The sequence below is a fragment of the Babylonia areolata genome, chromosome 8, assembly GCF_041734735.1.
Source record: "Babylonia areolata isolate BAREFJ2019XMU chromosome 8, ASM4173473v1, whole genome shotgun sequence".
NCBI lineage: Eukaryota > Metazoa > Mollusca > Gastropoda > Neogastropoda > Buccinidae > Babylonia > Babylonia areolata.
The window spans coordinates 27,451,454-27,465,361 of record NC_134883.1 but is presented as its reverse complement, the minus strand read 5'-3'; the positions used below and the strand labels follow the sequence as shown (position 1 = coordinate 27,465,361).

At 44.7% G+C, this 13,908-nt stretch overlaps 1 protein-coding gene across 1 annotated transcript in view; it reads left to right on the top strand.

Moving 5' to 3' along the window:
• Positions 1–13,908, top strand: part of LOC143284698 (germinal-center associated nuclear protein-like) — a 46,726-nt gene that overhangs the window by 28,711 nt on the left and 4,107 nt on the right. The window contains exons 18-27 of the mRNA XM_076591629.1: positions 169–333; positions 1,193–1,406; positions 2,100–2,260; positions 3,848–4,038; positions 4,899–5,113; positions 5,938–6,144; positions 7,700–7,960; positions 9,049–9,210; positions 9,644–9,773; positions 11,053–11,233. Of these exons, the coding sequence (XP_076447744.1) occupies positions 169–333; positions 1,193–1,406; positions 2,100–2,260; positions 3,848–4,038; positions 4,899–5,113; positions 5,938–6,144; positions 7,700–7,960; positions 9,049–9,210; positions 9,644–9,773; positions 11,053–11,233 (1,887 nt within the window). The remainder of the gene's footprint in view (positions 1–168; positions 334–1,192; positions 1,407–2,099; positions 2,261–3,847; positions 4,039–4,898; positions 5,114–5,937; positions 6,145–7,699; positions 7,961–9,048; positions 9,211–9,643; positions 9,774–11,052; positions 11,234–13,908) is intronic.

The window sequence follows — 13,908 nt, the reverse complement described above, 5'->3', positions numbered from 1 at the left end:
TTCTTTTCAGACAATTGACCGCTGACAGTAACTTCAAAGCACCTTTCAGACCAGCCAGCACTGACAGCAGCTTCAAAGCACCAAGTTTTAGTGGTGAGCATTCTTTCACACAGGTGAGCACTGACAGTTATTTCAAAGCACTTGTTTTAGTGGTGAGCCTTCTTTCAGTCAAGTGAGCAGGGAGGTGTTGGAGGCGGAGACAGTGCGACACAACCAGCTCCTGGCGGCAGAGCAGCAGGAGAGGGAGACCCGTGTGGCCGCTGACGTCCTGACCTCCGTCGTCAACACCTGTGTGGAGGAGCAGGCTGAGGAGATTGCGCTGGAAGAAATCAGGTGAGTCTGGTGTGATGACAGGTCTTCTTCAGCAGTGTCTTTCTGGAAGGGTATATCCGTTTCATTGCTCGGCTACTAGTAGTCACACGATGTATGGTGGCATTGTTGCCTAAGTTCAGGGAGGTGGGAGGCCAGAGAGAGAGAGGAACAGTTAACATGATACAATACTGAAGTCACATGATCTGTTCCTAAATTCAGGGAGGGGAAGACCAGAGAGAAAGAGGAACAGTTTATATAATACAGTACTGAAGTCACATAAGTCGCATAGTTACAGTGGAGTGATGGCCTAGAGGTAACGCGTCCGCCTAGGAAGCGAGAGAATCTGAGCGCGCTGGTTCGAGTCATGGCTCGGCCGCCAATATTTTCTCCCCCTCCACTAGACCTTGAGTGGTGGTCTGGACGCCAATCATTCGGATGAGATGATAAACTGAGGTCCCGTGTGCAGCATGCACTTAGCGCACGTAAAAGAACCCATGGCAACAAAAGGGTTGTTCCTGGCAAAATTCTGTAGAAAAATCCACTTCGATAGGAAAAACAAATCAAACTGGACGCAGGAAAAAATACAAAAAAAAAATGAGTGGCATTGTAGTGTAGTGACGCGCTCTCCCTGCGGAGAGCAGCCTGAATTTCATAGAGAAATCTGTTGTGATAAAAAGAAATACAAATACAAATAAAATACAAATAATCTATTCCCACATTCAGAGAGGCGGAGGCCAGAGAGAAAGAGGAACAGTTTACATAATACAATACTGAAGTCACAGAACCTATTCCCACATTCAGGGAGGGGGAAGGCCAGAGAGGAGGAGGAACAGTTTACATAATACAATACTGAAGTCACAGAACCTATTCCCACATTCAGGGAGGCGGAGGCCATGGAGGAGGAGGAGCGCCGGGAGCGCTGCACACTGACCGTCCAATCAGAACTGCTGCTGGAGGTGGTGGGGGAGGTGGCGGGGGGTGTGGCGGACGAGGTTCACCAGACGGACGTTGTGGCCCGCCTGCAGCTGCTGGCCGACCTGCAGAGAGCTGTGGAGCTGAGGAGGGCCAGTCAGTGGCTGGCCGTGTGGAGGAAGGTGGGTGGGGGGTGTGGAGGTGTGTGGGTGGTGGGTGTCGGTTGGGCTGTGTGGGTGGTGGGTGTCTGTGGTTGTGGGATGGATGGGTAGCGCCCTGTAGAAAGTGGCGGAGTTGAGGAGGATCAGTCAGTGGCTGGCCTTGTGGAGGAAGGTGGGTGGGGTATGTGTGTTGGGGTGGGTGGGTGTCTGTTGAGCTGGGTGGGTGGTGGGTGTCTGTGGTAGTAGAATGGGTTGGTAGTGGTGACCTGCAGTAAGTGGTGGACTTAAGGACCAGTTGGCCGTGTGGAGGAAAGTGGGTGGTGGTGTAGGGATTGGTTGGTGGGTGTCTGTTATGTGTCTGTGGATGAGTTGGGTTGGTTGGTGACTGTGTATGTGAGAGAGAGAGAGAGAGAGAGTGTGTGTGTGCGTGTATGATAGCTTCTTACAATGTAATGATATATATATTTTTTTGTTTTGTTTTTGTTTTTTGCCAGGGGTGCTTGTTCACATACATGTGTTCATTAAAAAAAAACTCAGCATAATCAAGACTTTTCCTTTGTTTTCTAACTCACCTACAAGGTTTGTGTGGTTATTGCCAGTGCAAACAGTATTATACCATAATTTGAACCAGACATCCCACTGGTTTTTGTTGTTGCTGTTGTTGTTTGTTTTGCTTGTCTTGTTATTCATTTTATCAATTTACTTTTTAACCAGGCTTTGAAGCTCCGCCAACGTCAGAAGAGAGCCATGCTGGACTTTCCTTGTGCACCACCCATGCAGACACCCAGTCTGCGTCTTCAGAGCATGTACCCTGATCGTCCGGATCATGTGTCTCCTTTGCAGCCAGGCAAAGCAGCTCTCCTTGTCAATCACAGGTGAGCATCACATTCAGCAGTCTCTCAAAGGCAGGCATGCCTTCCGTTACTGAGGGCCTGTGGATATTTGCTGCATGTCCCAGGAAATAAAAATACTCGACCGTAAAATTTTTCTTTCCAAAGTATCTAGTGGGTACATGTGTACCCTTAGATGGCTTTCCGACCATTGCTGAAGACTTACAGAAATGCTGCTGAATATTTCTGAAGCCACTTCGAGAAAAGCCGGAACTGTCCGAACGGTACGGAAGCCATTTGTGAAAGTCCGTTCGATTTCCGTCACCAGCGAAGTAACTTTGGCAAGACAAATATGCAGGCGGATAAGCACCGACTTTATGAACATTTTTTTCCATGTTTACAACCATTGCTTCTTGCTGTCAGACGACTGCTGTACGTTTGCTGTGATGTTCCTGAAAATAATATCCTGTCCCTGATTCTGTGTGTTGTTCCTGAAAAGCAAATTCGGGGTTAGCAGTGCCTGCAAAAGGCTGAACTGAATTAATTGTTCAGATGAAAGTTTCAGGCAGCTGTGTTTCCAGAAAATGGTTTGTACTTAAAAAGCTGTTGGTGACAAGCCTTGTGTGTTCACTGATTACAAGCTCTCTGATTTTTAGAATTATACAAAATTTTAAAATGTTTATTTTAATAAATCTTTCGTTGTTCACTGTCTCATTTCCATCCCTCTCTCCTATTTTCGGCGCTGTCTTTTTTACCATTGGCTCTAGTGCTGAGATTTTAAACTCAGGTTTGGTTTTTTTGAGAGTGTTGGTGTGTAAATTGATAGTTTTGTGTGCTTTGTTGGTATGATTTTGTAAATGGTAAATATTTACTTCTTAAAGGGTTGTAATATGCAATGTTATGGTGAAGTTTAGGATGGGGGAAATGTTGTTTCTGATATTACCATGTATTGTTGTTGGCTTTTTTCTATCACATGTCTCCAGTCTTTGTCATTATTGATAAATATCTTGCTGAAAGCGAGTGGCACATAAACATTGAATCTGTCGTTACTCTCTCAGGGTGCAGATGACTTTGATGAGCCCTAGAGTCGGAGCTGTGCTTGCTCACATTGATGGCTCACCTATGTATTGTATTTTCTCGTCTGCCGTTATTGATGAATATTTTGTTTAAAACAAGTGGTACTGAAAAGTTGGACCCGTCATTACTCTTTCAGGGCACAGATGACTTTGTTGAGTCCCTTTGAGTCAGAGCAGCATTCGCTGACACTGACGGCTCACCTTTGAATTGTATTTCCCCCAGTCATTGCCATTATTGACCAACATTCGCTGAATGTGAGCAGCACTGAAACGTTGAGTCAGAGCAGAGCGCACAGATGTTGACGGCTTATCCGTCCATTGTATTGTCTCCACTCATTGCCATTATTGACAAACATATTTTGAATTTGAAACGTTGGATTCTGTTTTGATTCTTTCAGGGTGCGGATGACTTTGCTGAGTCCCTTTGAGTCGGAGCAGCATTCACTGACATTGATGGCTCACCTGTCCATTGTATTGTCTCCACTCATTGCCATTATTGACAAGCATTCACTGAATGAAAGTGGAACTGACACGGATATGGTTTAAACTCTTTCAGGGCACGGATGACTTTGCTGAGTCCCTTTGAATCGGAGCAGCGTTCGCTGACATTGACGGCTCACCTGTCACTGGCCTCGCTGATGAGCAGCCTTCAGCGCATACGGGCCTGGCAGCCCCTCAATCTGGGCCGGCTTCTGAGGGGGCCCCTGAACATGGCTATTCAGCAGTGGCCCCGGTGTTTCGTTAATGGTGGGTTACACTGCACAACATGCAAGGGGGTGGTTTTGTTTTTGTTTTTTTTGTTTTGTTTTGTTTTTTGTTGCAAAGTTTACAGTGATTTGTGTCTTGTGTGCTACTGGCATTTAATTGTCCATTTGTATTATTATTTTCTGAAATGTTTTATTTAGATTTTTTTTTTTTTTTTTTTTTTTTTTTTTTGGTTCACTTTGTTTTTGTTTTTGTGTGTTTTTGTTTTGTTTTGCTTGAGTAGTTCTAATTTGATGGAACTTCCTACTTCCGTGTGAACTTTTGATGACAGCACTTTGCAGCTTCATTGGTTTGATTAATTTATCTTCCCATCTTCGCTGCCTTGTATAATTATTTAAAGTTTCACCTTCATTTAGGAGGGTTTAAGGAGGGGGTGCGGAGTGGGGGAGGGGCTGTACAACTGATGTAAGTAATGCTGCTGTCTTTTTGGGGGGAAAAAAATGTCAGGCAGTTCGAAATCATATGCTGTGCTCTGTTGTGGGAAATGACATTAGAATAGCACCAAAGCAAACATGATAGTTAATTTCTTCAGTTCACCTTTGACAGTCCACCCTTAAGAAACTGACATGACCCTGCCATCCCTACACCCCCTTCCTTACACATTGCCTAGTTTTGAGACAGTTCAGTGAAAGAAGCATTGAAGCATAGTCAAGAAAGAAGAAAAAAGAAACACACAAATAAATCTGCCTACAAAAAAGCAATGTTGCTGGCTTAAATCAACCCAAGAGCACTTAGAAGAAAATGGCAAGTCATCAATAAATTGTTTTTCCTTTGTGAACTGGAAAATGGTACAATATGTGTGTGTGTGTTTGTGTGTGGTGTGTGTGTGTGTGTCCTTGCAGAGCACAGCCCCCTCAGTGTGCAGTGGAAACTGCTGCTCTCCCTGCCAGGGGAGATGGAGGAGGAGGAGGATGAAGACAAGGAGGGAGACAAGGATGACACCCTGCCAGGAGGACCCTACACACCCAGCCACCTGATGCCCGTGCTGAAACAGTGGCTGTGCACCAAGTTCACGCATGGAGACAGCGGTGCCAGCAGCTCGCCAGATTCTTCCAAGGTGAGGAGGATTTCCCCTCAAGTGCTGGCAGACTGCCAGGACCTCGAGAGCCTTGGCCAAAGCAATGTTTCAGCACATGTAGCTTTTAGAGGCATTTGATTGGCTAAGAGCGGACCGGGCAAGACGGGTCATCTTTTCACTGTGAGCCGCGCGAAATTTGGCCAAGCAGAGCAAACCGATAGGCCTAGTTTGCATCAGTTTGACATGGTAAGTATATGTATCAACAAACATGGAGTATAATACAGACTCCTCCTTTTGATGACACTCACTTGTTTTCCCTCAGCTTCATTTATTTGTACATAAAAAAGGATTTTGAAAAAATCTGGAAACTTGCTCATGCAGTTTTCAGGTTAGATAACGTTATGTCCAGCTGCTTGCAAATATTGATCGTTCTGAAGCTGATGTTACTACTCTGAAAATAACTGTTGGGAACTGTGTCACTGTTCTCTGAAGCTGTATGTGTAGCTCCTCTCTCTCTCTCTCTCTCTCTCTCTCAATGTATATATGTAGACATAATTTTGTGTGTGTTTTTTTGCGTTCTAAAAAATTAAGGAAGGCAGTTTAAGTGTTGGTAGTATAATCCTAGCACTTACCAGGGTTTGAAACCTTGATCTGCAGCCTGAATTTTCTCAACTGTTTATTAGACAACTGCTTGACTTCACAGAAATTGATCAAGTTATAATTCACTTTTTACTGGACCACCACTTGACGTCACTGAACTTCATCAAGTTATGACTGATTATTTTTGCAATACTGCCAGCGTTAAAGAGCAGGCATCACACTGGAATCTGAGAGTCAGCACTGACTGATGTACATGATTGCAGAGAAACATACTGAGCCAGTACAGCATCGAAGTGGCAAGCAACACCGCGGCTCCTCCCAAGCTCCGAGTGGGCGTCTGTGTGCGCACCGTTCCGGAGTTTGGCAGGAGAGGGAAAAAGGAGCAGCCCACTAGAGAGCAGAGTCTGTCAGTCACCAAGGGAACCAACGCCATCTTGTTTCTGTTGCCCCATGCCGACACCTCTGATGATGTAGGATTTGTTTCTGTTGTCCCATGCCAACACCTCTGATGATGTAGGACTTGTTGTTGTTGTTGTTTCTGTTGTCCCATGCCCACACCTCTGATGATGTAGGAGTTGTTGTTGTTGTTGTTTCTGTTGCCCCATGCCGACACCTCTGATGATGTAGGATTTGTTGTTGTTTCTGTTGTCCCATGCCAACACCTCTGATGATGTAGGAGTTGTTGTTGTTGTTTCTGTTGTCCCATGCCGACACCTCTGATGATGTAGGAGTTGTTGTTGTTGTTTCTGTTGTCCCATGCCAACACCTCTGATGATGTAGGACTTGTTGTTGTTGTTGTTTCTGTTGTCTCATGCCAACACCTCTGATGATGTAGGACTTGTTGTTGTTGTTGTTTCTGTTGTCCCATGCCGACACCTCTGATGATGTAGGAGTTGTTGTTGTTGTTTCTGTTGTCCCATGCCGACACCTCTGATGATGTAGGAGTTGTTGTTGTTGTTTCTGTTGTCCCATGCCAACACCTCTGATGATGTAGGACTTGTTGTTGTTGTTGTTGTTTCTATTGTCCTATGCTCATACCTCTGGTGATGTAGAACAAGTAGTTTTAAATTTTGATTGTTTGGACAATATTCGTCTTGAAATGAGGTTGCTGTTTGTTTTGGGGGAGGAGGTGGGGGATTGTTTTTTTTTTTGTTTTTTTTTTTTTCGATAATGCAAGTTGTTAATCATGAAATTAACCAGAATAACTTGATTAGAGAAATCAGATGTGGTTATGTCTGTGATACATAGATATTACAAACAGAACAGTGAAATTTGGAATACAATGTATATATAACAAAATCAAACTCAAAAGCAAGCGCAATAAAAATATCATCTTTCTACTAAAAACACATGCAAGCACACACACACACACACACACACACACACACACACACACACACATATATATATATATATATATATATATATATATATATATATATATATATATATATATATATATATATATATATATATATATCTGCTTGCACACTTGCATGCTCCCAAATTAAGTAGTTTTTTTTTTCTACATTGATTGTTTTCAGCTGAAAACCTGTAGCCAATTGACCATTTAGCCAAAATTAATGATATGTATACTCACTGAAATAATACAGTTCAAATGATAATTGTGAATGTTCGTGGATCAGGTTTTCATTAAGAATGTTGTATATTTACTTAAGAAAAATTCTCCAGGAAACGGAAGTTGATTTTGGCAACAGGCAAAAATGATAATGGTTCAAGCCACAATTCAGCAATAATTTAATTTCATCATGTAGATGAGGATAAAATGATGCTGACCTACCTACATTTTACTTTGTATGTGTGTATTGTGTGGATTTCTTGAGAGTAACACTTCTCAAAAGAATTACATGTGTGCATGTATGTGTGTGTGTGTGTGTGCATTGCAAGATGCTGCTTTGGGTGCATTCAGGCATTACAAGAGTTTATGTCTGTCTTACATGAAACTAAGCACGCCACCCAAACCTTTTCAGGAATGGTCCTTTCACTCTCTTTTCTCCTCCTCAGACGGTGTGGCTGGCAGCAAGACTAAGACTGGCCCGACTACTGGAAGCCAAACCGGTCGTGCCACCCACCCCTCTTGCTCTCCTCCTGCCTTGCAGACTCGGCACTGCACCCGGGTCCTTGACCGAGGAGGTCACAGCCCGTATGGGCGTTCCCGAGTTCCAGGACCAAGGCCTGGTTTCCGACGCGGCTGTGGTGGAGCTGGCTGTCTGCGAGGGACAGCTGCCGGACACTGCCATTGCGGCCCCTGCTCTCCAGACACAGGTGACTGCTCAGACTGGTCCAGTGCTGCGATAATAATAATAATAATAATAATAATGTACATTTATATAGCACCCTTTCTGTCTAAGAGTTCAGGGCGCTTTACATGAAAGAACAAATTTTCAAATTACATTAATCATTCATGACCACTTTCTCAAAACCCCTCCCTCCTCTGACCCTACCTCCTCTGCCCCCCTACTCTCCCTGTCCCACTCTTCATGCATCCAATATGAGCTGACATTGGAGAAGAAGGAAGATGAGAGTGCTTATAGACAGGTTAAGATAGGTTGTGAGTTGATGCAGTATGTGTGAGAGCTGCAGGAGATGGCGGAGGAGGGGTGTGGTTAAAAAGTGAGAGGGTAGGGGAGAGGATGTATGGGGTGTGGTGTGATGTGAGTGGGTGTAGTACGGTGAGAGCTGCAAGAGATGGTGGAGGAGTTGGGTGGTTAAAAAGTGAGAGGGTGGGGGAAGAGGATGATAGGGGTATACTGTGAAGTGAGTGGGTGGAGTATGGATGACAGTTGCAAGAGATGGTGGAGGAGGTGTGTGGCCCGTGGGTGGGGTGGTTAAAAAGGAAGTGGGGAAAAGAATGAGTGGGGTGTGGTGTGATGTGAGTGGGTGTAGTACGGTGAGAGCTGCAAGAGATGGCGGAGGAGGGGTGTGGTTAAAAAGTGAGAGGGTGGGGGAAGAGGATGTTTGGGGTATGGTGTGATGTGAGTGGGTGGAGTACAGGTGAGAGTTGCAAGAGATGGCGGAGGGGTGTGGCCCATGGGTTGGGTGGTTAAAAAGGGAGTGGGGAAAAGGATGTTTGGGTATTACTGTGATGTGAGTGGGTGGAGTACAGGTGAGAGTTGCAAGAGATGGTGGAGGAATAAGGCCGGTGGGTGGGGTGATTGAAAAGGGAGAGGGTGAAGGTATAGGATGTTTGGGGTGTGCTGTGATGTGAGTGGGTGGAGTACGGGTGAGAGTTGCAAGAGATGGCAGAGGGGTGTGGCCCATGGGTGGGGTAGTTTGAAGGGGAGGGGGGAGGGCGACTATGCTTCTGCCGTGATAAACCAAGACGGTGTGTTGATGCCCTGCCGTGTGTGCAGGTGACGGAGGCGGTGAGGTTTCTGGCCTCCAAGCTGCCAGAGCCTGCAGACCTGAGGCGGGAGCGACTGGGGGACCTGGTGGAGGGCACGCTGACCCAGCATTTCTTCACACCTGTGCTGCAGGACCTCCGCTGTCGACTGCACCTCAACAAACTGCACCAGGTGAGAGGATGACTCCTGGGGTGTGGGTTTTGGGGTGGGTGTGGAGGAGGGGTACGTAGGTGTGTGTGTGGGGAGGGGGGTGTGGGGGAGAGGCTGTCTTGTCATGTGTCAGCCTTTATGATAATGATAATTCCCCCTGAAAACATAGTATGGCTGCCTGCATGGTGGCTGTAAAACGATCACAAACGTCAACTCTTTCACCACCATAGGCGACTTTAGTTGACTAGACAGTGCACTGCCACAGGTGACTTTGTGGACATTGAGGGGTCATGTTGAATCTAAGACCATTTTAGAAGGAACTTTGAATTGTGTGGAAATGGACCGGGAGTGTCTTCATCTGTATGGCAAGAAGTTCCACCAGGTGGGTGGGAGGACTGTGAAACTAGGAGGAAGTTTTTTGACGGAAGGACTATGTCCCTGACTGTGTGTGCAGGCCCCCAACACACTGATTGGCCTGTACAACAGTGTGCTGGATCACGTGTGTCTGGCGCTGACCTCCCCTTCCCTGCAGGACGTCTCCTGGCCTGCGCCAGAACTGCAGCTGTCCGCCAGCACACGGCACGGTGGGTACTGCTGCGGATCAGGGGGCGTTGTTTTGTTCACGCCTGGGGACGATTGATAGTGCTCTTTATTTGTTGGTAGTGGTGTTTGTTGTTTTTGTTTGAATGTTTGTCCGAACTCCTGTATAATTTCCTGGGTTTTTTTGTGTTTTTGTTTCTTTGTATTTATTTTTTGTTTAAAAATCATTTTATGTGTCTTCTTTTTTTTTTTTTCAAACGTTTTTTTATATCTGTAAGTCTGCAGACAGGAATGTTTTTGTATTGCTCAAAGTCTGTAGACAATAAGGTGTTTGTATTACCCAAAGTCTGTAGACAATAAAGTATTTGTATTACCCAAAATGTGTAGACAATGAAGTGTAGATATATATTGCCTAAAGCATGTAGACAAGTGTTTGTGTTGCCCAAAGTCTGTAGACAAAGTATTTGTTTTGCCCAAAAGTATGTTGACAGTAAAGTGTTAACTGTATTGCCCAAAGTGTGCAGACAGTAAATTGTTTTGTATTGCACAGGGTGTGTTGACAATAAAAGTGTTTGCATTGTCCAAACTGTGTAGACAAGGTGTATTTCCCAGAGTGTGCAGACAATAAAAGTGTTTGCATTGTCCAAACTGTGTAGACAAGGTGTATTTCCCAGAGTGTGCAGACAATAAAAGTGTTTGTATTGTCCAAACTGTGTAGACAAGGTGTATTTCCCAGAGTGTGCAGACAATAAAAGTGTTTGTATTGTCCAAACTGTGTAGACAAGGTGTATTTCCCAGAGCGTGCAGACAATAAAAGTGTTTGCATTGTCCAAACTGTGTAGACAAGGTGTATTTCCCAGAGTGTGCAGACAATAAAAGTGTTTGCATTGTCCAAACTGTGTAGACAAGGTGTATTTCCCAGAGTGTGCAGACAATAAAAGTGTTTGCATTGTCCAAACTGTGTAGACAAGGTGTATTTCCCAGAGTGTGCAGACCATAAAAGTGTTTGTATTGCCCAAAGCCTTTTGGCAATAAAGTGCTTGTATTGTCCAAAGTGTGTAGACAATAAAGTATTTGTATCAATTGCCAAAGTGTGTTGACAGTAAAGTGTTTGTATTGCCCTAGATCTGCAGATAATAAGTGTTTTTATTCCCCAAAGTCTGCTGGCAGGAAAATGTTTGTATTGACATGGTTTGGTGAAGAAAAGAAGTGAATTTCTATAGCCACACCTGTAGACAATAAAGTATTTGTATTGCCCAATTTGTATGGCTTGAAACATTCTCTAAGAGAAAGATACTGAAACGTCTCAATGGGACTGCGCAGACTGGAACAGCAAGGAGCACCTGGGCGATATCTATGAGCTGGTCAGCAGCTTGCGCTTGCCATGGTTCCACTACAAAGACCCAGCGTCCACAGAGTGGAGTCAGGTGTGCCATGACGTGTGGACCTTTGTCAATGCTGTCGTCAAGAAGCGCTGTGACTCGGCTGTCAGTTTGACTTCCAGGTAAGTTCCAGCAGCTTCAGTTTCAAGGAGGTTCCTTCTCTCCTTCAGTTCCATCTGCCTGGAACAGTTTACCTCATGATCTTCGCCACTCTCCCTCACTTCAGTCTTTTAAAACTGGTCTGAAAACACACCGTTTTGAAAACGCCCATGCATAGACCTTCCATCCCTTTCCAGTGACATTCAGTTATAATCCATGCAGATTTGTGTGTGTGTGTGTGTGTAATCAAGTAATGCAATAGGCGTAATCTTTGAATCTGTTTTATGCTTTTGTGCGTTAAATCATTATTATTTTTTTCTTCCTTTTGTAAATTATTGTGTGTGTGTGTTTAATGTTTATTGTAAAGCGCTTTAGGTGCTCAACAAGTTTTGTGGCGAATGTCTTTTTCCATTGGCGAGTGTTTTTACATGGGGCGAGGGTGGGGGTGGGGGGTGTGGGGGGCGGGACACGTGGGCACTAAAGGTTGTTGTGATATCTGTGTTTCAATTCGTTTGTGAGGCTGTGTTCCACAGGGAGGTTGTGGAGTAAGTGTTGGAAATGTTGAATTGAAGTGGCTCATTTTGTGTGCCTTTGTGGTGGGGTGGGCGTTGTTGTGAGCTGATGTGTGTGTGTTGCTGCACATCTGTAGGGAGACACAGGGGAGGGATGAGGAAGAGAAGGTAAGAGGGAGAGAACAGTGAAATGGTGACTCGAAAGGAGGTCATTTGGGAATACTCCGTTCAGAGAGCATGTCAGTGAGCTTAGTGACACATGCACACACACATGCAGGCACACACACACGTTTTTTCATCTTTCTTTTTTCTCTTGATTTGCTTATTGTCCTTTTTGTACTTCATGCTGGAATGTGTGGGGTCATGCTATGGGCACCCAGAGCTTGGTGCTGGATGTGGGTCAGTGTTTTGCTTTGCTCCGTGGTGGTGCATTTGAAATATGCCCTTGAAATGTTGGTCTTCATGTGTCTGATGTTGTGTGAATATGGATTTGGGGACATGATTTTGCTCTGTGTTGCTTTATTTGCTGCTTTGGGCACATTCGGGCATTACAAGATCCTGCTTTGGGTGCATTCGGGCATTACAAGATGCTGCTTTGGGTGCATTCGGGCATTGCAAGATGCTGCTTTGGGTGCATTCGGGCATTGCAAGATGCTGCTTTGGGCGCAATCTGGCATTGCAAGGTGCTGCTTTGGGCGCAATCTGGCATTGCAAGATGCTGCTTTGGGCGCAGTCTGGCATTGCAAGGTGCTGCTTTGGGCGCAATCTGGCATTGCAAGATGCTGCTTTGGGCACATTCGGGCATTGCAAAATGCTGCTTTGGGCGCAATCTGGCATTGCAAGGTGCTGCTTTGGGCGCAATCTGGCATTGCAAGATGCTGCTTTGGGCGCATTCGGGCATTGCAAGAGTTTATAGTTTAGAATTGAAACTTGTGTTGAAAGGAACCATTTGGAATTTTTTCATCCTCGTCTGGCGAGTGTGACAGAACACCACATGTGTTGTCACACACACACACACACACACACACACACACACACACACACACACACACACACACACACATGTGCATTGTAAGTAAACAAGAGAAACGGATAAAAGCTGAATGGGGATATGAATGCTTTTTTTTTTTGCCTCAAACAAATCACAATTAAGAGATGTAGCGATTGTATTGAACAATAATTTTGACTTTATAGTAAAGAATGTTTTAAGGATATTCATGGAAATTATCTGTTTGTATTCATACTATGGAAAGAGACATCGCATTAGTTGATATTCATGGTCCGAACAGTGATAATCATGTTTTATTTGGAATTAGGAAATCAAATTAAACAATTGGAAGCAGAAACAGTAGTTATTGGAGGTGATTGGAACCTAGTTTTAAACCCACCATTAGATTACAGCAATTGCAAATGTGTTGACAATTGTAAAGCACAAGAAAAAGTTATTGAATTGACAGGTGAACTAGAACTGGTAGATACATGGCGTGAAATGAATCCAGAAACACTATGATTTACATGGAGAAGATCAAACCCACTGCAGCAACACGCACACACACACACACACACACACACAGATAGATATACAGATAGATACATTGTTTCCAGTTTTTGCTTTTTCTTCTTTTTTTCCCCTTCCTTTTTTGCATGTCAGAATTTCCCTCACAGCTGACATGTGTGCATGTAATTTCAGGGTGTCTGGTGTGTTGGTCTTCATTGCTGACATGTGTGCATGTAATTTCAGGGTGTCTGGTGTGTTGGTCTTCATTGCTGACATGTGTGCATGTAATTTCAGGGTGTCTCATGTGTTGGTCCTCACAGCTGACATGTGTGCATGTAATTTCAGGGTGTCTCATGTGTTGGTCCTCACAGCTGACATGTGTGCATGTAATTTCAGGGTGTTTCGTGTGTTGGTCCTCACAGCTGACATGTGTGCATGTAATTTGATGGTGTTTCGTGTGTTGGTCCTCACAGCTGACATGTGTGCATGTAATTTCAGGGTGTCTGGTGTGTTGGCCCTCACTGCTGACATGTGTGCATGTAATTTCAGGGTGTCTGGTGTGTTGGTCTTCATTGCTGACATGTGTGCATGTAATTTCAGGGTGTCTCATGTGTTGGCCCTCACAGCTGACATGTGTGCAAGTAATTTCAGGGTGTTTCGTGTGTTGGTCCTCACAGCTGACATGTGT